The sequence below is a fragment of the Aotus nancymaae genome, unplaced genomic scaffold, assembly GCF_030222135.1.
Source record: "Aotus nancymaae isolate 86718 unplaced genomic scaffold, 86718_ANA_hifiasm-v0.15.2.pri h1tg000007l, whole genome shotgun sequence".
Classification (NCBI taxonomy): Eukaryota; Metazoa; Chordata; class Mammalia; order Primates; family Aotidae; genus Aotus; species Aotus nancymaae.
Window position 1 is genome coordinate 20,455,248 of NW_026988418.1, and position 26,420 is coordinate 20,481,667.

The window sequence follows — 26,420 nt, forward strand, 5'->3', positions numbered from 1 at the left end:
CTGAGCTGGGAGGCCTGTAGGATAAACCGGAGTCAGCCAGATAAAGGAAGGGGTAAAGAGAGTGTGTAGGGGGAGAAAGGAGAAGAATGTCCTAAGCAGAAAAAGAAGAAAGAAGAAAGAAGAAACAAGAAAGGGGAGGAGGAGGAGGAGGGAGAGGAGAAGAAGGGGGAAGAGGGAGAGGGGGAAGGGGAGGGGGAGAGGGAGGGGAGGGGGAGAGGGAGGGGAAGGGAGGGGATGGGGAGGGGAAGGGAGGGGAGGGGGAGGGGAAGGGAGGGGAGGGGGAGGGGAGGAAGCACACTTGTGAAAATGTCAAGAAAACCTGGCACATTTTAGAACTGAAACTGGTTTTCATCATGAAGTCTTTTCCCATGCTTATGTCCTGGATAGTAATGCCTAGGTTTTCTTCTAGGGTTTTTATGGTTTTGGGTTTACATTTAAGTTTTTAAATCCATCTTGAGTTAATTTTTGTATAAGGTGTAGGAAAGGGGTCCAGTTTCAGTTTTCTGCATATGGCTAGAAAGGTGGGGGTCAAGGGGAGGGAACTTAGAGGATGAGTCAATAGGTGCAGCAAACCACCATGGCACACATATACCTATGTAACAAATCCACAGGCTCTGCACATGTATCCCGGAACTTAAAGTAAAAACAATAAAGTGGTTTTCTCTGGTTGTGGGGAGTCAGCCAGAGATGAGGCTGAGATAATTTTCACAGCCCCTCTGATATTTTCAGTTCTGTGAGTTTCTTTTCTACATAGTGTCTCCATATTATATCTCTATTTCGCAAACATTGCCTGTACGATCAATTAAATATCATCTGCTCATTTAATCAGAATGATTCTTTTGCTTTGCTTGTCAGGCCATTAGGAGAGAGGCACACATGTGTGAATTCGAACAGAGGCAGCCACACTAAGATGTTGTTTATCATGCTGTTGTGTAATTGGTTGTTTACTCAGTTGCTAGATGATGAGGCCTGTGGAGCAAGAGGTTTCTGTTTCATCTTCATATCCCAGTGTCTGGTACACAGTGGATACTCAGTAAATGTTTGATAGAAGAACTTTATTTTTACAGATGAGAGTATCAGCAAAGAAAAAACAAATGACTTCTCCAAGATGCTGATGGGAGCTCTGGTTTTTAAGGATGGGATTTTATACTCTGTGGAATATTTAACCTTAGCTGTCCCAAGCATGCTTATATACTTTCATAAGAAGAAATAAAGGCAAAGACAGAATTGTTCAGAAAATACTCTGAGGTTAGAGAAATGACATCAAGAGGTTCAAGGTGCATTCAGTTCTCTAGAAGACCTCATCTACATTACAGGAATAGAGATACCGTAAGTGGAAAAGCAAATCGATGAGTGCCATGGGAACACTAGACTATCCTGGAAGAGGCTACAGAAAATCTCATTATTTCAGATCCCACTAATTCTAAATTTGGACAGAATCTGGGTCACATTCCCTTTCTTCAGTAAACCTGTTCTCCATAAATCATACAAAATTATTAGAATGAAGAAAAAGAAAGGGGGAGCTTATTCATTAATAAATATTTGTGGACAGAAAACTTCATTCTTTTCTTATGACAAAAATAATATACATCATCAAGGAGAATTTTATAATGTGCCAACAACTTTAACGTGCATTCTCTCTCCCCGAATTTTTACAAAAGACAGCCAAAGAACACCTGGGTCATGCCCCTCTCCATCCCATAACGGAGAAAACTTGGGCTCAGAGAGGTGAAATTACTTGCCCAAGATCCTACAGCTTTAGGCAAAGAAAAGAATATATACATATATTTCATTTTGACTGAAAGTCAATGATTAGAAATCTTAAATTACATTAATACAGACTGTCAAGTTTTCTCCTCTTGGTGACATTTATGCATATGTGGAGAATCAACAATATGACCCTGAACACAGGCCAGTGAAAATGTATGCCTAAGGGAATATTGGCAGTCCAGACAATTAACACCTTGGGAATGACAGGCCAAGTCCTAAGAGAAATCCAATTTCAGTCAATTCTCAATATCCTTTGGCATTATTCAGATTTGTAAGTAAAGCCAAAGGACCATTAGTCTCGTCAGTATAAAAGCCCTACTTTACTACCATATAGTGACCATACTGAGTGGATTCTCAAAGTAGAACAGAGGCATTAAAACTAAAGTTTAATATCAATACATTAATTTTTTTTTAATGACAATACTCCATGCTGTCAAATATGTAGTAAAACAGACAGCATCATACATCTGGCAGTATAACACTTTAGAATATTATTTGATGAAAAAAGACCAAGAGCATTAAAAATATCCACACATGTTGACCTAGTAACCCTGGACTTTAAAGGAAGAAAATAATGACAGGTGTGTACAAAGCTGTGTTCAAAGATACGGATAAAACCTGTATGTCTAACAATATGGTGTTTATTAAATTATGGTATACTCTTATTCTAGAATGCTTTACATTGATTGAAAAAGTTGTTGTAGAAGAATATTTAATTAGTGGAAAATGTGGATAAGTAAAAAATAGGTTACAAAGCAGCATGCATATTTTAATTTCAACTTTGAAAAATACTTATTTTCATGCAAAGAAGAATGGTAGCATATATACAACAAAATCTTGATTAGGTTTATGTCTAAGTGGTGAGATTTCAGATAATTTGCATTTTTTTCTTTATGGCTTTTCTATACCTTATAAATTTTCTACAATAAATATGTGCTAGTTTTATAAATAGAAAAAAGCATAAGGACCAGACTCCATTAACTATCACTGTGTAACTTTGGGCCAGCAATTATGCACTCTGAGCTTCAGTTCTTCCACCAGTAAAACTGCATGTGTAATATGGACCTTGTAAGATTAATGCGAGGATCATTTCATAAGAAAAAAGTAAAAGTACTTTGAAAACTACAAAAAAGATTCCCAAGCATAAGAGATTCCTTTTATCATTGTATCAGATGAAGAAGTTTTTGTTAAGTGCAAGGGTGATTGTACCATAGGACACAGATAAAGGAATGAAAATATAGACACTGACTTTGACAGCATGGAAATAAACATGAAAGAGTATGCGTGTCTATTCACATGGGTAAATATATCATACAGCACAGTCGGAGTCATGAGATGATGCATCTCAGTATCTCAGAGTCTCAGACACTCTCGTTGGAGCCATTTATATGGAAGATGAACTGTCTTCTCAAAAGTGAGGTTATAACTGTCTTGAGTTTAGACAATTACCAGTGCAATCTTTATTCTAAAAATTTTAAATATAGAACTTTAAAATGTCTGCACATCTCTTAGACATCATGAAAGATTCAGATCTCGGTCTTTAGAGGTGCCGGCATTTTTAATTTAAATATTGAGGCTATACTTCTCAGGTAATTTCTTGCAGATTTGCAATCACCTAATTTTCTAAATAGTTTTTAGAAGTCAAATCTAGTCTGGCAAGCAAATCCCTGGGCTATATGTATGAGGCTCCTGGGGATGGGACTGAGAATTGGGGTGATAGCAGTAAAAACATTTGGCTGAAGCCATAGTACAGAAGCTGCCTAGGGCCGAAATGGTTGCATACTGCATCTGACCTTGGGCTCATCAGACAGACTATGAGGCTTGAGGCTTGAGTCAGAACCATAAAGTCACTGGCTTTTATCCTCAGTGCTGAGAATGACTGTCCCCTGCACCCCTCAACCCTGGCCTCATCCCTCATGTTCATTGCTTTCTGCGGTAGAATGGCATTAGTAATATCTAGAGCTCATAGTGTAATTGTGAGGACAGAATGAGTCAGTGTGCATAATTTACTCAGCACAGTCACCATAGCATGGAAGACACAATACCCCAAGTTCATCTTTCACAATCTCAGCAGCTCTGCTAGGCTAATTTTTTCCCTCTCATCCCTCAGATCATCCTTACCCATGTTCCTCAGACATGCTCCAGGGCCTAGAGTGCACAGGCATCAAAATTTGGAGGTGCAGACCCAATAGGTCCCTGAAGGTACTCCCACCCTTGGGGAGGGCTTCCTCCTCTGGAAGGGCACAGGATGAATTAAAGAGTTGAGACTTATATGCTGCAGAGATCATCAGGCAGACTTTCTGTCCTTCAGGAACTTAAACTGTAATATTAGCGTAGTGCTCTATACATAGTACCTACTTTACTGTCTATTTGCATAAGATATTACACTTCTTTTATAGCAGGTTATACTTTACATCTTATATGTAGTAGGTATTATGTAACTGAAAAAAATACATATGGCAAGGAAAAAGCTGAGTATGTCTACATGTACATGAAAGTAGGAGAAAAGGCATGGGGAAAGGAAGAAGGCAAGTTAGATGGATGGGTAAACAGAAGGAAAAATGAGGGAAAAGTGGGTTATCTATGCATTAAGGTCATTAATAAGACCAAAAGTTGAGATTTAACACATTATATGCAAGCTTTAATATATTTTATGCAACGTTCTACTCATCTACAAATTGAAGGAACCCGAAGAAGGACAGACATGGCTGGAATAAAGTGGGTTGCATCACTGAAGCCCATCAGAAGAGGTGGTGGAGATGCCATCTTCTGTCTCCGGGAGAAGACAGTTTACAGAGTTCAGATGCCATCCACAGCAATCAAAGGTTTATTGGCATAGTTAGACAAAGAGGTCAATCAGAGGCTTCTTGACGTTTTACTGAAAAATTTAGTGTAATTCTACAAATAACTACTGGTAGCTGACCACATGTCAGAAGGTAGGAAATACAAGAATGACCAAATCATGGACCCTGCCCTCAAGTCACATATAGTTAGCATTTTTGTTTATCTTTGTTTAAAATTCTCCCCATCTTTCATATCACAAATAGAAGAGCATGCTGAGACTTTACAGCTTAGCATGGTTATTCTTATTTTAAAGAGAAGCAGTGAAAATTCCAAGAAAAAAGTAGTGACGGAGTATAGGATCTAAAAGTGTAAAGGTATTAAATTCATCTCACTGTTAATTCTAGAATTGAAAATTAAGTATGTATGGTTAGTAACTATAGCACAGAAAAGAAGCCAGTAAACCACTGAAGCGTTCTTTTCCAGCTGGCATCTGGAACAGAATGGACACGCTCATACCCATTTCCTTGTTTTGGCAGGGACATAGGGGTGTGTGAAGCAAGGTAGTGGGCAGGGCACCCCTGATTGGCTGAGGCATCTTGGCAAGCCCCTGCACCTCTCTGAACCTTGGATTCATAGTCTATGAAAAAGAGATGATACCTCTATTTTGCAAAATTGTTATGGCTAGCTAATTAATGCTCTCGTAGTCCAAAGGAGAACACTGAGCTGCTAAGAGGTTCAGTGATTCATAGAGTATGAAATGACACGTATGACAACCTCTTACGGAAAGATCTGGCAAAACAGTAAGCGTTGTCATTATGATTACTATTATTTTCATTGCTGTTTTCTTTACTGAAGTTCAACATGCATACTTCTAACTATTCAAATTCAAGCCTGCTAATGGCAAATGTAGCCCTTTGTCTGCAACTGTGGTTACCCACATCCCAGGTTCCATCCTGGTCATGCCCTGGGCTCCTCTCTAGTCACCCTGTCCCCAGGTTCCAGCCTGCATTTCCTCAGACACAACTCTTTCCCACAAAAAGATGAATTTCACAAGTCTCTTCTCACTTTGACCCAGTCCCTTGCTTTCTATGACACCACATTTCTTTACGGTAAGCAGAACTATGAATGCTTCTCCATCTTTGCCCATCACTGCAAAGCACTTGAGAGATGCACAAAGAATCACCATATCAGTGCCGTGCCTCATTACAGTATCATCATTTTGATACAAACAGCTCCTGTAAGGAGTGTCTTCATAAAAATAGAAGCACCTATTAAACAACCAAGGCACAGTCACGGAAAATGAGTTTTAAATTAAAATTTAAAATAAATGAGGGAGATAGAAAAACAATAAACAGTAGACCCCATATAAAGCAATCAGCCGTCTAAATAAAAGCAGAGACACCCAAGTGGACAGCTCTGATTTATCAAGTGTAACAGCCTCTGGAATTTGGATGAGGATTTTCAGAAGCATCTTTCTCCATTACTCAGTTGACCCTCAAAGGTACGGGAAGCTCCCAGAGCACGTTAATATTTGTGATTTACAAAGCACACATGTCACAGGCCCTTTCATGAGGACAAAGAAAGTACAGTGGAAAAATGCCCTGGCCTTGCCTCACTTTTTTCCTTTTCTAGTACACTGATTATTTTCTAACAGAATATATTATTTATGTTTGCCTATTTTTTCTTTTCTGTCTCTCCACATTAGAATGTAAACCGCACAAAGTGGGGACTTTCATTTTGTTCACCAATGTATCCAAATCCCTGAGAACACTCGCTGGCACACAGTAGGTGCTCAATAAGTAGATTTTGAACAAATAGATAAAAATTTAAGAGTAGTTTTGTTCCAGTGACCTAATCTTCCTGAGTCTTAGTCCCCTCATCTGTAAAATGGGGATAACAATACATAATTAATAGTTGTATTGTAAAAATTCAATGACAAAAATTTATGTGAAGTACTTAGCACCATGCCTGGCAATCAGTACTCAACAGATGGTAGCAACAAATAACACAATTCCTGTCCAGACACGGTAGCTAATGCCTGTAATCCCAGCACTTTGGGAAGCTGAAGCGGGTAGATTACCTGAGGACAGGAGTTTGAGACCAGCCTGGCCAACATGGTGAAACCCCATCTCTACTAAAAATACTAAAATTAGCTGGGCATGGTGGCATACGCCTGTAATCCCAGCTACTCAGGAGGCTGAGACATGAGAATTGCTTGAACCCGGGAGGTAGAGGTTGCAGTGAGCCAAGATCATGCCACAGCACTGCAGCCTGCGTGACAGAGTTAGAGTCTCAGATAGATAGACAGATGGAAGAAAAGAAAAGAAAAGAAAAGAAAAGAAAAGAAAAGAAAAGAAGGAGGGAAGGGAGGGAGGGAAGGAGGGAGGAATGGAAGGAAGGAAGGGAGGGAGGGAGGGAGGGAGGAAAATACATTTCCTTAGAGATGAATATTTATCTTGAAAGTTTATATAAAACACTCTACACTCATCCCAAAATAAGCCACAAAAGAGCAGTGAACAAAGGATCCAATATAAAAAACCATAGCTTTTTACCTAGTCTTCATCCTCCGATCTCAAAGGGCTCATGGGCCCATCATGGGATCAGAATGAGAAAGTTAGAATAATCCTTAATAATCAACCAGAACAGAGTCAGCAGATGACTTTATTTTTACAAATAAAGTTTTATTAGAATGTAGCCACAGTCATTTGTTTACTATTGTGTGTGGTAACTTTGTGTGTGGTGACTTTGATGTCACAGTGACAAAATGAAATACTTGCAATATTTAAACTCTGTATGACTCTCAGAGCCTAAAATATTTACAATCTGGCTCTTCAAGAAAGCGTATGCCATATGACCCTTGGTTTTCAATGGGGAAACAGAGGCCCTTATAGCAAGCAGATGTGCCATCCCCAAGGTCACCCAGTAATTTTAGGCTCTGGATATTTGAGATTAGTGCCTCCCATATCTCTTCAGAGGCCCAAATAGTCACTGTAAATCTTCAGTCACAAGGCCTAAATGCAGTCTGACTTCTCCCCTGGTGAGTAGATGGATGACCACTTGCTGGCAAGAGGCCCTAACTATGCCCATGAAGGGGAGAGATGCCATTGCCTGGAATTGGAAAGAACATAGGCCTTAGCACCATACCATCTTGGGATCAGTTTCCAGCTCCACAATTTGCTGGATATTTACTCTTGTGTAAGCTGCTTAACCTCTTGGGTCTCAGTTTCTCATCTGTCTAATGGGAGTAGTGTCTTCTTAGTTGAGCACTTAGAGGACTGAGTTAGATGAGGCCAAGCATGTAAAAGCAATTAGCTTAGAAAGCATGACCACCATACCTTTATAAAGACCAAGACTAACAAGAGGAATTGTTAAGAAAATTTCAGTTGACTAACTCTGCTTGAAAACATCGTGGTCTTACTTTCCAGAGCATGGTGAACACCCTTTTTCCCTGTCATGAATTACAAACTTGGTCCTATAAATTATCTCATGGAAGCAGCTTCCTGACAATGCCAATTTCTAAAAATATGTTGATTTTGAGCTACAAATTGATTTTTTTATTGTGATAAATTAAAATCCAATATCACTCAACAAGACACTGACTACACAGAGACCCAATTTTTACCCTTAGAGGTTCTATCTATTTGACATTAAAATAGATCTGGGCAGCCAGGGGCCAGCAGAAGCCCTGGGCACTGAAGATAATAAGCAAAGAGTATGGGGGTGGTCTAGAGAGAAGAGATTATAGAGAAAATAAAGGCAAAATTAAAAAGTGGGAAAAAGAAGAGGACACTCCCAGTTTCCTGTTTTGTGAACATTGGAAAATGACTCAAATCTGTCCCGAGCAATTTTCAAGTCTAGGCTTTTGCAAATAATTTATAGGGAGATCTCATGGATCACTTCTCTCTGAGTTTCAGATCTCTTCATTCGCAAATGCATGGGTTAGTTCATGACTAAGGGACCTTCCATCTCTGACCTCCTATGACTGGATAATTCTGAATTATGGATATTCTACTGTCTATATGGCAAAACTAGAATCTTTGGTATATAGCATCTTGGGCTCCAATATCACAGCCAGAGAATTAGCATTTCATTGTAGGCTGATGTAGTTACTGTTTCCTTGCTCCTCCCTTCTCTCCCTTTCATTCTATCTGTCCCTGGATGCCCTCCTTTCTATCTTCAATGACCAATTAGCATCTCTGTCACACACCAGGGTCTCCTATGCCATGCCTTGCAGATACAACAATGAATGAGCCAGGGTACCTTGTATGGAGCTTGTAGTCTGATGGGAGTGTGAGTCAACTCATTATGATACAGATGATTATATGCTAGGATATGGTAAGCAGAAAATGAAGTAGGAACATCATAAAAGGCTTTCTTAATTCTGCTTAGAGGACATAGAAAGACTGTATAGGAGATGGGACAATATAGCCAATAATGTAATATTATTTAACACCTTGGGTTTTTTATTTTACTGTGCACTATTCTAACTCTTAGAGGATTAATCTTTCACCAACTCTAAGACATAGATACTTTTATTATCCCCATCTCATGGATGAGTAAACAGACACATAGACATTAAGAAAAATTACTTTAAACTACCATATGACCCAGAAGTCCCACTACTGTAAACATATCCAAAGAAATGAGATCAGTGTATTGAACTGATTATTATAGTTCAATAATAATCCATGTTCATTATAGCATTATTCATGACAGCCAAGAAATGGAATCAACCTAAGTGTGGTATCAGCAAATGAATACACAAAGAAAATGTGATATATATATATATGTGTGTGTGTGTGTGTGTGTGTGTGTGTGTGTATATATATATATATATATATGCAATGAAATACTATCAAGCCATAAAAAAGAAAATCCTGTCATTTGGAGAACATGGATGAGCCTGGAGGACAATATGTTAAGTGAAATAAGCCAGGAACAGAAAGACAAATATCACATGATCTCACTTATATGCTGAATTCATAAAAGCAGAGAATTGAATGGTGGTTATCAGAGGGAGGGTTGGGTGGGGAGATTGGGGAGATGTTAGTGAAAGGATACAAAATTTCAGTTAAATAGAAATAATTTCATCTTTCTCTTAGTCTAGTTGCATTTCTTGAAAATTCAGTATTGTGCATATGGGTAAAAATATCTTGTTTATGTGCAAAATAGAGCTACCTTTTTAAATTCACATGATTACCAAGAGGTTTTTCATCTACATGAATGTCTAGAAAGACATTAGAAAGTCATTTGGCATAGGAAAATATCTTTTGCTGTATGCATCTGTCCTGAATATTGCAGATTATTTAGCAGCTTTGGTTTTAACAATTAAATTTCTGCATTACCAACCCCTCTGCAAAAAGTTGTGACTACCAAACTGCCTACATACATTTCCTAACCACTCCTTAGAGACACAGAACCAGTCAGGTTGAGAATCTCTGAAACAAAAGAAAGAAACTTAGGTGTTACAGAGTTCTAATTCAAATTCAATTTCTTTCAGGTGACCAGAGTGATGCCTGGGGGTCAAATGATCAGGGTGGAACTTGATAATGTCACTTAACCTACCTGTACCTTAGTTGATTCATCTATAAAAGGGGGATAAAAAAAAATTCCAAGAACTGTTGGATGTCAAATGAGACAGATCCATGAGAGCCTGCTCCAAACCACACCGTTGTATTTACTGGTTAGTCATTATCCCCAGTCTTGTGAGAGTCCTGGGCACTGTCTCACTGACTAGGATGACAGCAATACCCCAAATACTTCTGGGTCCCAGAGACCACCAGGTCCCAATGTGCTGCTCTGCAGCCTCCTCGGCCTTTTCCTATCTCCCTCCTTGGGACATTTCCCTTTCTCTCCAAACCTTGTTCAAAACATCCAGTTCGAACTGAAAGGAGAACAGACTTGTTTTTGATGAGACACAATTAAGGCGACATCTGGTTTTCACTGAGGAATAAATTATTAAATCAGCCCTGAAATTTAAGTGCAGTTACTGTATTTAAAACACAATTACCTATCTATTTTGAGGGACAATACTGAATCCTGGGCCACTCTCACCTCCTACCTGCTATACCTTAGTTATTTTGTGTACATTTTATGATTCTTAATCATGAAGTCATATTAGTTTTCATGTAGTAAGTATAACTAGGCACCGGCCATGTGTGAGTTATTGTGCTAGCTAGACAATAGTAATGAACAAAAAGATGGGGCCTTACTTATCTGTATGTTTAGAGAGGTACCCAATAATTATTTCCTGAGTGAATATAAATATATATCTTTCTCTTTCAGATATCTGTGCCTTTAGAAATACTGTTTTCTTTTCCCTGACTTAATTATCTGGGCTTCTCCAACTTACTCCTTCACTGCCAAGTCAGTGAAACTTTTCAGGAACATATTTGGCAAAGATAAACCCCAGTTTCTGAACATGGACAACTCTGTTCACACTTGTATCTTGGCAGCTGTCAGTTCACACTGTGAGTCTGGGTTCACGAATGACGTATGAGCATCTCAGGGGCAAGGACAGTGACCTATTCATCTTTGAATCCTCAGAAAACAGAGCTGCACATGGCATACAGTAGGCATCTAATATGTTACAAGTTGAGCATCCCAAATCCAAAAATCTGAAACCTAAAATTTTCCCAGATTCAAAACTTTTTGAGCCCTGACGTGATGCCCAAAGGAAGTGCTCATTGGCACATTTCAGATTTTGGATTTAGGATGCTCAACAGATGAGTATGTATAATACAAGTATTCCAACATCTGAAAAACTCTGAAATTTGAAACACAGCTGGTCCTAAGCATTTCAGATAAGGGATACTCAACCTGTATTGCCTACTTATATATAGGTGATACTGTCAACATTATATCTATCCAAGACAAACTATACACGAGGCAGTCCCAGTTGTAGCTCCACCCCTTTTGTCTTCACTCAGGAAAGCTCATCAGAAAAAGTGAATAACAGTGACAATAAGACAGAGATAATAGGGAATCTGCTCTAATATACATAAAAGCATAAAATGATTTTATAAAGTCATTTATAAAATTTGGTATGCTATTACGAGTAACACCTTACTAGTATCAGAGATTCTGGACCAAGCTACCAAGCTTTGCCATTTGTTAGCTGTGTGACTTAAATTATATAGACTCTGGCTTTCCCATCTGCAAAATGGTGATATTAATAGCATCTACTTCGTAGCATACTTAGATTAGTGCACCTAATAGCTCTAAATAAGTGTTGGCTCATTCAAATGAATAAGCAAAATTCACAGGTGTCTGTGACAACAAGGATGTTGCAACATCTTGAAAAGTTGATGCAGAATCAACTTCAAGATGCAGGATCATCTTGAAAAGTTGATGCAGGATCAACTGCCCTTCATCCTAAGAAACAAATTTACCTTTAGGGCCCTGCAGCATATATTATTTTTATGGCATAAATTTGTAATAATTCTATGGATTAAAATGGTGAATGGAGACAGGAGAGTCAGTGAGGTTCCCTAGAAAGTCTTGGAGTCAAAAAGTCTGTTCTGAGTCAACAGCCAGGTCAGGGACACTCACAGAACCTCACTCTCCTTATCTGCAAAATGAAGATGACATAACTCCTTCCTTGTCATCCATCCGTCTGGTCTACAGACCTAGTAATATCATGATATTTAGCAATATCTAAGTATCTAAAAATATGAACAGCTTTCACTATTGATTTATTCCCCGCAACAAGCTAATGATAAAACAAAATTTACTCACATAAGGATTGGGATCAAGAGTTCTTTGAAATTCAAGACAGGGTGTAAATTGCTGCAAACGGTCTCTTTAATTGGGATCAAAACATTTTTGACAGCTTTTGGATTTTAGCTATTGTCACGTTCTGCAAATGTTTCTTTTCTTGGTTTTAAAAAAAAGTGCAGTCAAGCTCGAGCAAAAATATCATAGATGAGATAAACAACTAAGACTGTCATTCCAAATGATAAAGATCCAGTTTTCCATTTCTTTGATATGGAAAAAAGACCTCATTTAGAACCCATGCTGCACAATTTAGTCAGTCCCCTGCTGGGCAATGACCAAGGTTTAATAAACTGTTCCTGCTCATAATCTCCCATGGAGATTTTTCAAATAAAAAGCATCAATAGATATGACTTTAAGAGAGAAACAGAATCTTAAAATTAGTCTCTGGACTCAACTTAGATGTGACTTTGTTAAGTATTTTATCTTCTTGACTTTCTTCAACAATATCTCATCAGATGGTTGTTGCTTGAATACCTCCAGCAGTGGTGAACTCTCTCACACAGAAGGCAGTCCATTGAACTGCTAACTGATAGAAAAGCTTTCTTACAGATAAACAGAAATCACCTCCTAGAAACTTCTATCAATTAGTCCTGGTTCTGTTCCTTGAGGTCACACAAAACAAGTCAACTCTTCTTCCTACTTGACAACTCTTTGGAGGTATGAAGACTGTTAAGGCTGGGCATGGTGGCTCATGCCTGTAATCCCAGCACTTTGGGAGGCTGAAGTGGGTGGATCACCTGAGGTCAGGAGTTCAAGACCAGCCTGGCAACATGGTGAAACTCCGTCTCTGTTAAAATAAAAAAAAAATTAGCTGGGCATGCTAGCACATGCCTGTAATTCCAGCTATTCAGGAGGTTGAAGCAGGAGAATTGCTGGAACCTGGGAGGTGGAGGTTGCAGTGAGCCAACATTGTGCCACTGCACTCCAGCCTGGGTGACAGAGTGAGACTATATCTCAGAAAAACAAAAACCAAAACAAAAAAATAAAGACTATAAATATTGGGTACCCTGACCCTTATCACCTTTACTTCATATTTCAACATATTCTTTCCTTTTAACCATTTTCTAGGACATTCATTGAGGCATATTAACAAGCTAAGATTTCCAGATGCTACAGAAGTCTAATGTTAATCTAACAAAGCTGGGGTAGACTCAGTGAGACAGAAAATATTCAACTCTACTTCCTTCCTGATTCTCCACTAGGGGTCTAATATTTCCTCTACAAATCTAAATGGCTTTGGGTGGAAATTATTTTACTGTTGTTCTCTTTGTGTCCAGCTAAAGAATAAAAAAACAGTGCTACAAGGTTTGGTCGTATCTTTCTTTAGGGACAGTATAGCCACCTTTGAGTATGGATGCAGATAAAAGTAAAGAATATAAACTACCCTAATTAGTTAAAATCAAGGTAATTAGGACTTTAATGATCTGGGCACAGCCTATTTGATGGTGGGGTCCATGATAAAATAGCAAAGCCCAAAACATGACCCTTGGACAAGATAAAACACCAGATACCTTTCGCCTCTGCCCCTGTCCCTTTGATTACACATACTACGTGTCATGGTAATGGAAGAGACTAGACATGATATCATATATTGTGGCATATAAATTATTGTGAAAATATCTCTCATTCGGGCTTGATCCACATTACTAAGCTCCCATAAAGAATGCTGGAGGACTAGTAATTTTCTCCAAGTCTGTATAAGCCCAGAGTTCTCTACATCCTGTATCCCAAAGATCTTATGAGCCACGTCTGTGTTGAGAAGTCTTGGTTCAGCAGTTTCCAGGTCCCCAGTTGCCTGGATCCTCTTCATCAGAGTATGTTTCCATTTGTCCATATTCAATTTAAAATGCAGAGTTCAGAACTGAGCAACGGTCTCCAAACTATGGTCTTTCGAGGAAAGAGAACCTACCTGCTCAGGATTTTGAAGCCATATTTTTACAAAGGCAGATAAAGCTTACATTAGGCTTTTAATCCTGTTGAATTCAAGCCCTTTTACTACCAATGCTAGTGCCTTCATCTTAAACTCCCTTCTGCCAAGGTGTCCCCAGATAGGCCCACCTTCCTCTATATAACAGAGGCGAATTACATTGATTTTTGATTCAGGCTGACTTGAGGTTAAATCCCAGTTCTGCTTCCCACATGCTGGGCTGTATTGGAAATATTTTTAAATTTTCTGTATATGATGATGTTTTGACATCTTAAGAAATCTTACTGGCTAGGGAGAGACTGCTTCTCAATTTTTAAACATAGCAAAAGGATCCTGTCTTTGATATGCAAACTAACCAATCCAGAGCCGTCCCTCCTCTACCTGGCTCATAACACCCCAAAAAGCAATATTCCTCTGTCTTCACCGTCTCAGGGCAGAGGGAGATCACCCTTACAGCTTAAAGCCAGACAAAATGATTCAAACTAGCCAATCACTCACCCTGACCTGCCTTACCTTTCCAGCGGGAATCCCAATACCAAAAACCAAGGAGTGGCCTTATGTCTCCCCTTTCTGCTCCTTGTCTTTTGCCTCCTGACCACCCTGGTGTCTTTCCCATATGGTCCTGTGTGGTATGGTGTGCTCCAGTCTCTAGGACTCTGTGAGTATAACAAACTGTTTTTTTTTTCCAGAGGCTCTCCTGTGTCTCCTCTGTGGCTGCACCTGACTGACTAAAGAAAATGTACAAATACACCATGGAATACTATGCAGTCATAAAAAAGAATGAGATCACATCTTCTGTGGGAATGTAGATGGAGCTGGAGGCCATTATCCCTAGCAAACTAACATAGAGACAGAAAGCCAAATACCACATGTTCTCATTTATAAATGGGAGCTAAATGATGAAAACTCATGGACACACAGGCAGGAACAATAGACACTGGAGCCTACTTGAGAGTGGAGAATTGAAAGAGGGAGAGGAAGAGAAAAAAATAACTATGGGGTACTAGGCTTAGTACCTAGGCAACGAAATCATCTGTACAACAAATCCCGTGACATGAGTTTACCTATATAACAAACCTGCACAGGTATCCCTGGACCTAAGTTACAAAAGAAAAAGAATACAAAACGTGGATGAACTTTGAAAAGATTTATCTTGAGAGATAATAGGCATCATTGTTAAACACAAGGACTCAGAAGCCAGACTGCCTAGGTTCTAATCCTGCCTCTGTCACCCCTTACTGCCAACAAGTTATGTAAACTTTTCTGTCCTTGCTGTCTTCAACTATAAAATGAGGATAATAGTACCATCTACCAGTCAGGCATGGGGGCTCATGCCTATAATCCCAGCACTTTGGGAGGCTGAGGCGGGTGGATCACGAGGTAAGGAGATTGAGATCATCCTGGCTAACATAGTGAAACACCGTCTCTGCTAAAAAAAAAAAAAAATACAAAAAATTAGCTGAGTGTGGTGGTGCACACCTGTAGTCCCAGCTATTCAGGAGGCTGAGGCAGGAGAATCGCTTGAACCCGGGAGGTGGAGGTTGCAGTGAGCCAAGACTGCACCACTGCACTCCAGCCTGGGCAACAGAGCAAAACTCTGTCTCAAAATAAAACAAAATAAAATAAAATAAAATAAAATACCATATACCTCCTAGAGTGGTTGTAAGGATTAAATAACCTGGTATTTTAAGGGCTTACCACAATGCCTGGCACATAATATGTACTTGATGAGGTAGCTATCATTATTATCACCTCAGAGCAATGTTGTGAGAATGCAACGATATGTAAACTGACTAACACACCTCTAGTATATAGGAGGTACTCAGCAATGGGAGTTACATCTAGCTATTTTTTATTGTGGTAAAATATATAACATACAATTTACCATTTTAACCATTTTCAGTGTGCAATTCAGTGGCATTAACACATTCACATTTTTGTGCAACCATCATCACTATCCATCTCCAAAAGATTCCATCTTCCCAAACTGAAACCTCAAGCCTACTAAATAATAACACTTCATTTTTCCTTTTCCCTCGCCTCTGGCAATCACCATTCTCCTTTCTGTCTTTATGACTGTGACTATGCTAAGTAATTCATATAAGTGGTATCATATAATATTTCTTTTTCTGTGCCTGGCTTAATTCACTCAGCATAAAGTCTTCAAGGTTCATACACATTGTAGCACACGTCAGAATTTTCTTCCATTCTAGAGCTCCATAGAATTTCACTGTATATATATATATATAAATATATATATACACACACACAACATTTTGTTTATATATTTATCCATCTACAGACATGGGTTGCTTCTACCTTTTGGCTGCTGAAAGTAATGCTGTTATGATCAGGGGTGTACAAATATCCATTCTATTACTAGTTATTTATGAATATTTTTTTCTATAACTTTTTTTCAAGAAAATCCATTTTGACATTTAAACTATCATCTTACTACCCTTACGTTATCTTCATACTAGTTGTGAAAATAATAATGCAAAATGACCAAGGTCACGTAACTCGGCCAGTTAAGTATTGTTTATAAAGTGCTTGATAAATTATCTTCATGAAATTCATGTAAGTGGACATATGTGGAGGTATAAAACACTGAATACATATAAGGAAAAAGACATCTATTTGACTCTTGTTCTCTTGGAAAATTGATTATAGGTTTTTCTATTTTCCCCTTACCATCAATGAACAGGACTGACAGTGTCAGGAGAACCCTGGGGATGAATCTGGAAGTTAATTGCAGCTGTAAGGTTTATGAAAATACAAACCACTTCTTTGGTGGGTTCAACAAACATATCAGCCCTTAAATTTCCTGATCGTGCAGTAATAGATTTTTTTTTTTAAGATTGAGAACTCCATTTATTCTTTTTGATTACAGCAATTGCAAGGTGCTCCAGGTTAAACTCAAGAGAGTCTGGATGCTTTGACCGAGTCAAAAGATGTACATGTATCTCCCTCTAGGACGTATGTCACTAAAATTGCCAACACACAAAGAAATTTAACTTAAACTGTCACATTACCCATTGATCTTCAAAGCTCATCAATCTTCTATCAGATTACCAAGATAGTGTGACACTTTTATCACAATTACACTATAAGAAATACAGTGCAGTCATACTGTGGCCAAGTCAGTAAAGAGACTTGCTTTGATGGATGATCACAGTTGATCAAGTTTGTCAGTTGCTTTATGTGTTTTTATGCTTGTTTTATATTCCTGCCCAGAGAGTAGAGGCTTTTAAGGGCACATCTGTCAATGGATTCAATTTCACAATGCCATGTGATTGTTTTACTTACCCCTGTCTTCTCATCAAAGATTTTGATTCCTCCAAAGGAGATGGTTAAAAAGATTTTCTGTTTGTGCTCTCCTTTGGAACGAGCGCCAGCAACAACACCCTGTTGAAAGGAAGAACATGGCTTTTACTTTAGTGTTTTCATTTGAAAATTCTCTCTGGTCCCAAAGGCACGTCAGATATCATCAACCGATGCCACCAATCATGCGCACTGCTTTTCCTTCACACTTCCACATTTCTCTACTCAATGCACTCACATCTACTTGGTGTTTTAAGGTAATGCTTATCCTAGCGGTTCTAACGCATTGTATAGAGAGATATTTGAATGTTCACTCACTTAACTAATCATGATTTATAGAATTCCTAATGGTGTCTAGATGCTCAGCTCAGAATTGGTGGTCCCAAGATAGATACAATATGGTCTTCAAGTTAATGTCTTTTCTGGGTTTTATATTAGATATGGTTTTAATCTTTTAAATAAAGGTGAGCCACTAAGTATATTCCTACATACAATTTTATTTTTTATAATTCTGAAAAAAGTTTTCATATGAATCAATTTTAGATAATAGAAAGAAAATAAAAACAAATGCTAGACTGTCCATTCTGCTGGAAAAAATGTGTTCATCATAGTTAACTGCCTATTGACTGTAATTTTTATCCAAAGACATTTTGTGTTTACCACTACCCTTGTTCCTGTCATCCTTGCATTCCGTTTATCAAAAAAACTGTTTCCTCACTTTCTCAAATGTTTTATAAGCCAAAGATGTGTCTATCAGTCAGTGAGAAGGTAAGCTTCATCAAAGGGTGAGATGGTACTTTGTTCACTGCTTTATCTCTAGTGCTTAGGACAGTCCCTGGAGGGCAAGAGGTACTTAGCAAATAATTGCTCAATGAATATATGCTGTCCAGAGTCCCCCAAAGTTGATATGATTCAAGTTAAGAATAAAGACATTTGCTTTTCAAATTAGATTCTGTGGTGGTCAGTTACAGGAAAGCATGAGCTGCATACTAGGGTACAACTCAGGGGATAAAGTCCTTTCAAGGGATCTACGCTCTCAGGGGCTGTTATCAACCATGCATTAGGGGCCTTGAAGCTTCTACCCTCTCATTACTGGCAGCCTCTAAAGATGGCAAGATTAAGCCTAACTCTTCAGCAGTATAGTTCTGGGCTTTTAGAAGAAGAAAAATCTAAAATAATATTGATTTCATATTTTCAGGAGATAAAAAGTACTATGTGCTGTTCTCAGCATCAGTGTTAGGGAATGGTTGGTGTTAGAGAGCGAACAAAGGTTTAATTAGGAAGGCACATTCTTTTGAGGATGTTTGATTATCCTCACTTTGCATAATGGAAATATTCTGTGGAATCAGAATATCTAAGTTATACTCCTGGTTCGGTGTAAACTTCGACAAATTATTTAACCTCTTAGTTTCACTTCCTCAAGTGTAAATGTATTTTTTTGGATGGTTGAGATAATTAAATGAACATTTATATAAAGTGCTTAGCACAATACCTGGTATACTGAAGAAATGTTAATAAAAATTTCTTCTAGAAAATGCATGGATGTCCATTACAGTTTGTGTTCCAGTTCCTGTTTAGACACCTACTAGTATGAAATTCCCTCTTTCATACGTCACCCATTCATTCTCAAGCACGTCTTACAGACTCACAGACATGCAGAATGTATAGAGCCACAGAAAACCTTAAAGCGAATAGATCCAAGTTTCTCAACTGACACATCAGAAAAATGATGAACTGAAAGGTGGTAGAGTCCTGAGACGGCACAGGGAATTGGTCAAAGAGCTGAAACTACAACTCAGCTTTCCTAGCATGTGGAGCTGGGACCTCTGATTATCCTTTACATGTGTCTTCTTTCTAGGGAGCCTAAGTCTCTCTCCCTACAACCCACGCCCAATCTTCCTCTTTCAGTCCTTCAGAGCCGCTCCATATTGACATGAGTCCCCTCCTCCAGTGAATGACCTCTAAAAGGTTAGAGGAAGTCATAACTCAGAAACAAAGCAGGTTCTCTGTCTCTTCAATCCTGCCCCACATTCAGTGGTTTCTAGATTACTCAATGTGCTCCTTGCTTTCCCATGAATTCACTGTGGGATGCTTTTAAGGAACATGCAGAAATGGCCACAGTATGTCTTTGGAATCCCAGGGGTAACTCCTAATTTGGTTTAATGCCACCCTCTCTGACCCTTTTAACCAACAGAGCATACCCTTTATGCCAAATTGCATCTCCTTTGTCTTCCCTGCTTCACTTTCCTCCTGGAAGTTACCACCATCTGACATTTCACAAATTCATTTGTTGATTGTCTGCTTTTGTCAAATAGAACAAAAGCTCAATTGTGCATAAAACTTTGTTTTATCTGGTTTGTGCCCAGGGCTGAGAATGGAGCCTAGTGTAAAGCAGGAACTCAAAGAGAAGGAAAGTGACTTTCCCTCGCTTGACTTTGAAATCTGTGTTCTTGGATGGATTTGGGGTGAAATAATACATGTTACTATCCCTTCACACCCCAACCCTCAATCGCAGATATCCAGGAAAATAACGAGCTCCTTGCTGTGGGCTGAATGTATCCCCTCAAACGCATGTGTTGAATCTTAATTGTCAGTGTGATAGTACTGGGAGATGATTAAATGATAAGGGTAAAACACTTGTAGAGGAAATTAGGGTTTGTATAAAAGGCCTTCAGAGAGTGGGTTCATTACCCTTTCTGCCCTTCTGTTGTGAGGATACAGTATGCATCCCCTTGGAGGATGCAGTATCAGGCACTATCTTGGAAGCAGAGAGACAAGGGCCTTCACTAGACACCCAACCTGCTGGCCCCTTGATCTTGGACTTCCCAGCATCCAGAACTGTGAGAAAATAAGTTTGTTTTTTTACAAATTACCCAGTCTCAGGCATTTTGTTACAGTAGCGCAAATGGACTAAGATGTGCCCTCCTAAAGGAAAGTACTGGAAGAACTGTCAAAAGGGAGGAGACTGTCTCTTTCTGGTTTTATTCCTTCTTCGTTTAGGTGAGAAGAATACAGGAAGGGGCGGGGAGAGGGCTGCATCTAAGCGTCAATGTCTCCATCTCCAAAACAGTCCTAACAGTTCCTAGCTCACAGATTTCCTGGAATATCAAATAGTAATAATTCCTGGAACATAGCAGTGCTGATTAGATACCAAGGCCCACCTTGCTTGTCAGTATCAGTAACTATCAAATAATTCCCTGGTAGAATACAGCTGTATGTAAAGAAGGACAGTAAATGCCAACACACATGTTCCAGGAGCATTTCTGCTTGGGGCCGCTGATGGTGACTTTACATGACAAATGATAAAAAGGACAATCCATAAGGTGCTATCTTTGGGGAAAGAAAAGTCCCATTTTTTTCAAGCATGTTTTTCTTGTGAGACAGGACTATGGGTCAAGCTCAGAAAAACTGCACACAGTCTAGAGTGGGCCTGCCACAAGACAGCATCCTCAGGGGCTCATCTCCCCACAGGATTATTCACGGCCACTGTGCAGAACTAAAGAGGCCCAGGAGACAGCTCTTATTAGGGAGTCAGAAGATGTGGATGCAGGTCCTGTTATGGACTCTGTGCCTCATATTTGCCACCTGACTGAGTAAATCACCACTGGAAACCTGGAAACCAGACAGTCAAACATTTTCTTGGGTGCCTATGCTAGAGGTTCTCTTAACTGTCATATAATTAGGCAATATCACAATCCTGGGATGTAAGAATTACCTCCGTCATTTTACAGATGAGGAAACACAAAGCCAGGGGATCAAATGACCTCCTCGAACCTAAAAGAGCTAATAAGTCATAGAACTGAAAGTCAAACAGTGATCTTTCTGATTCTCAAGGTAGGAATCCTTCTACTACAATCCTCAGTTCTCTAAGGGCCCCTTTTTGGGAAACAGATTTTTTTTAAATGACCATACAATAATGCATGCTACAAATAGGTCCAAAAGTTTATAAAAATGGCTAGGTAGAACCAACAGCTTGCAAACTTAGTAGTGAAGAACTCCAAAATGAGAATCATGTTTCTGACCTCATAAGAGTGTTGGAACACTTAAGAAAACCACGCACCTAGGAGGGCCCCAGAAATAACAGTTCTTATTCTTTCAAGAGCTAATATTGATATGATTAAGCAATACCACGTGCTAGGCACTGTGTGAAATGATTGACACAGGCATCCCCAAGGGAGTCACAGGCAGGCAGTATCTCAATAGAGGAAGTTACATATAGAGAAAAGGGCAGGCATGCCAGCCAAGATTCACAGGCTGCCCTGTCCAGCCCAGGGGTTGCTGTGAGAATCAGATGTATGACGTACATGAAAGGGATCCGAGAACATTCACACAGCAGGGTACATGAACCTAATGTTATGACTGCTCTCCATGGAACATATAAAGCATGTGTGTAATGCAACAGGTTTCAGGTATGAATTCTGAAAACCTCAGAATGCTATTCCAGAAAGCCCCATGTAATAAACCTAGTCTCCATTCTCCATTCTCCTTCTAGCTAGTTACCAGCTATATGAACCAAGGGGAAAAAAACTCATTCTAAGTTTCATTTTTTCCCAGTTAAAAGAGGGAATACAAATATCTTTCTCTGTCCTGTTTTTGCCCGGAGGCTGACTACTGCAGACTAGAACTGCAATCTCTGGTCTCCTGAGCTTCCTTCTCCATCGCTCCAGTTGTGTTCCATCGATGGAAGGCACAGACAGGAGATCACAGGGAGGAAAGAGAGAGAGTTCAGGGCATTGCTCCCCACTCCCTTCTCATCCTTCATTTGTATTTCTGGTAGTAGCTGCATTTTGTGTGGTGAGAAAGGGAGACTTTCTTATCAATTCTGCTTTCCCTGTATTCCAGTAAATATATATCTTCCTAGGAGTAGTAATAGCTTCCCACTGCTGCTACATTCTGAGTTCCTCACCACTCCTCATTTGCTACCTTAAATTTGCCCACACTTTGCAAGTAACTCCTTCATTAAAGTATCCTCAACTGACCTTCCCAGGGTAGATTTTGTTTTTTTCAGGACTCTGACTGACATGCTTAGGGTTCTGCACTTAGCTCTCCAGGTGCTGTCTTTGGAGACCTCATCCTTTTCCTTAACTTCAATCACCACAATTTTGCCAATGTCTCTGAAAGCTGACTACATTAGAAGTCAGTGATGTGGGATGTGACTACTGGGTAGTAGCTTACTGATAGGAGCTTAAGATCTAGTTTGGGAGCCACAATAAATTAAATGTAAATACAAAACAGAATACAATTAAAGGCAGAACTGTGTCTTGTCCAACATTGGCCCTCTCAGTATCTGGGTTAGAATTCATTTTATCACAGGTTAAATGAAGGCTGTGAGACAAATACCTTAACTTCTCTGAACCTCTTATTTCTTCTTCACAAAACAGGGAAGCTAATATGTATCTCATAAGATCAAAAGATATAATATATGTGGAAATGCTTTGTGGACTGTAAATTAACATATTATGATGTCAACAAGATGATGATGATGACGATGATGATGATGATGATGATGCTTTGCTGGTAGACAGGCAAAGGGTCACTCATACTCATGACATGAATCCCCTCTCAATCCCCTACAATCAGAGAGAAAACTCTCTAATGCAAGAACATGCACTAGCTTTAGAGAGTCTAGCAAAGGAAACAGAATTTTATTCCTCATACGGCCTAACGTGAGCAAGTGGGCCTTTTCACAAGGGTAAGAGGCATTTTGTACTTCTCTGTCTCTTACTTTCCTGGGCAGATGGCCAAATAGCGAATTGATCATTTATGTTTCTGTGTTTCCTAAAGAAAAACCACTGGGAGCTGAAATGTCAACATTCTTCATAGCAACCTGCAAATAATGAAACACAACTGTCTGGGAACCAAGGACCCCTCAAGTTCAGCGTATCTGACAGGAGTATGTTATGGTAGGACAATCTCTCAGGGTTTTGGGGACCTCATGGTTATGAGAGGTGACAGATGGAGCACATCACTGCAGGTAACACACACGCACGTGCACTCACACACACACACACACATACACGATTGGTAGCCATTGCTAGGCCTAGTCTAGCTAGCTTGGACCAAGGTTAATCCTGAGTGAGAATGTTCAGGAAGCAGAGGCCAACTCCTGACTCAGATTCACTTAGGCCTCAGTGTTTCCATGAAGGCAGCTGGCCAATGAGGTGCTCTGTAACCGAACCTGGTGAATGGCCATCTCCCAGATGCTGGGAGCATAAGCTCCTTTTTCCTCCTGACTTGTGGCTCTGGGTGAGAACCAGATCTTTGCATTTTCTTCATGTCTTTTAATTAAGATTTGTTAGAGCTTATCTCCATTTGCCAGACTTCATATTCATTGAAGAGGGACTTCAGAAATAATCAAGATCTTGGCCCTTATCCCCATCTTTGCTTAGGGTCTCCTTGGGGTGGCAGGTGTGGCTCTATCTGATTGGAGACTTTGAAGCAGCAGCTGAGCATACAAAGATCGATCTCTTGTGGGGCTCTCTGTGCAATCTGCCTACTGATAGACAGACTGTATTCTCATCTGATCTTATGCATCAGTCATGGGTCCTACTCTGGGCAAGGGTAGGGGTTGGAGGAATAGGGGGATCTGCAGTTGCCCAACACCCCCACAAACCAAATAGAATAGCTCATCTCATTCAAGGACGCTCACTGTGGCTGTGTATCTAAGTCACATCCTCTAGGCCAGCATTTATCAGTCAGAAAGCTGGAGTTTGGGATTCTTCCTGTCTAATTCTTATCTAGTTATCACTCAGATTTGAACTTGGCAGAAGAAAACTCATCACTGGGCTATACTAAAACTGCATAACATTGCTTAATTATTGAAAAAAATGCATTAACTTCTTCCAAGGTGATTGTGGAATCATGATTTTAATGTCTTTTATGCCTTTTTCTAGTATACTTTATAGTAGATACATAACTATTAAAGTTTGTGTATATAACAGCTTAACAAATAAAAAGAAAATATATAAATGGATATTCAGTGTAGAAGATTAAGAGTTTTAAAAATCATAATTCTTAGAGCTGTACTATAGGGAAACATAGCATCTGTTATATATGCTAACCTATTAAAATTTGTATAGCATAAACAAAAATAATAACTGTGATTTACTAAGCATTTATGAAAGTAAAGGTGATGCAGATTTTATCATATTTTAATACTTTTACACACTTAACAAGCTTTTTTGTTCTTTCTTTTCTCTTACATTTGAAAATATTTCATTGACCAAGTAATATTTTCATGGGCCATTTGAAGACATATATATATCATATGATTATATATAGTATATATATATAAAATCATATGATATATATATATGCATATATAATTATATATATGTGCTTATATAATTATATATATGTAATATATAAGCTTATATATATTATTAGACAAAGAAAAAGGCTAATATATATTATTAGACAAAGGAAAAATGTCCCAGGAGAGGAAACTGTATAAATTATAATTCCAATTTTATTATATATTTATAATTCATATATTATGTATGTAAAAGCACAAAAAGAGCTTGCAAATTATACAGAAAAATGTTGACATTGATTATGGGATTATGGATTATTTCCATTTTTTTCTTACATTTTTCTGTATTTTCAAAATATTTCATAATGTACATAAGTGAATTCTGTAATCAGAAAAATAATTATATATGTTTGAAATACATATGATTATAATTATAGACTTCTTGCTAAATCATTTATTTTTTCAATATTTTATAATCTTTTTTAAAAAGAAACAATATATGGACATCAGAATCTAAGAAAAACGTTACTTTAGTATATTTTTAAGGCTGTTTAATAATTTATTTTGTATATTTAAAAAAATTCTAATTTATTTCTTAGATTCCTCAGAGTAAAGGCTCCTTTATAGTATTTAAAATCAGAAACCTCTTCATGATGTCTACAAATCCCAAAATATGGTTATATATTACTTTAAAAATATTATTTTAAAGTGTTTGCAGTACATTAGTAGAAATTATAAGAATGAATGGAATCAACTTTTATCTTACCGTCTCTTACCATATGGCAAAATATATAAAATTTATTCAAAAACAACAAGGTGGCAAAATTCATAAAATGTGAGGGACGACACAATTTGATAATTTTGTACTTTTATTTTTGCAGGAGTTGCAAAATGAAAATAAAACGGAATAAAATGTGATACACTCAAAAATTGTAAAACTGGGCCTACCAAAATATCTCCACATGGTACGTGCTCGATAAACATTTGTTTAATGATTGAAATCTCTTCCCAATGAATAAACATAGTGATTCAACAGTGAACTAAATAATTTACCAATAAATGAATAAAGTTATTTATGATCTTGATGGTAATGATTTCTTTTCCCCATTCATGTTAAACACAGGATATTTAAAAGACAATGTTTGCATAGCACCTTGAGTTTCATCATGGAATCTTGACATAACTTGTCTCCCCGAGCTGCGGAAACTTCATCAATCCCGATCAATTTGGCTTTGTACCGGACCCCTTCACCTTTAAACCTCTTTATCAAAGTGGCTTCACTGCGATCCTGACCTAAAAAGAGAAAAAGCAGATTCAAATTTGTAGTTGTGCCAACCCCAGTGGCTTTGAGTATCCACAATTCCAAGATCCGCCGTCTGGTTTCATCTATATTTTCGGAAAGTCAAATCACTGGATCCAGGAGAAAAGAACAGTAATATTCCCAGATGCAAATTCTGGCTCCATCCATTTAAGTCCTGAGACAAATTACTTCTCCTTTCTGAGACTCAGTTTTCTCAGGTAGGGAAAAATAAGTTAAAAATAACCACCCCAACAGGGCATTATGATAAATAAATCAGATAATATGTGTGA

General features: G+C 38.5%; 1 protein-coding gene across 7 annotated transcripts in view; it reads right to left on the reverse strand.

Annotated features, from left to right (window-relative positions):
• Positions 1 to 26,420, reverse strand: part of DAB1 (DAB adaptor protein 1) — a 1,258,287-nt gene that overhangs the window by 122,507 nt on the left and 1,109,360 nt on the right. For all 7 annotated transcript variants that reach the window (XM_012442604.2, XM_064372403.1, XM_064372402.1 and 4 more), the window contains 2 exons: positions 25,984 to 26,123; positions 17,564 to 17,662 (listed from right to left, as the gene is read on the reverse strand). In XM_012442604.2, coding sequence (XP_012298027.1) covers positions 17,564 to 17,662; positions 25,984 to 26,123 — 239 coding nt within the window. The remainder of the gene's footprint in view (positions 1 to 17,563; positions 17,663 to 25,983; positions 26,124 to 26,420) is intronic.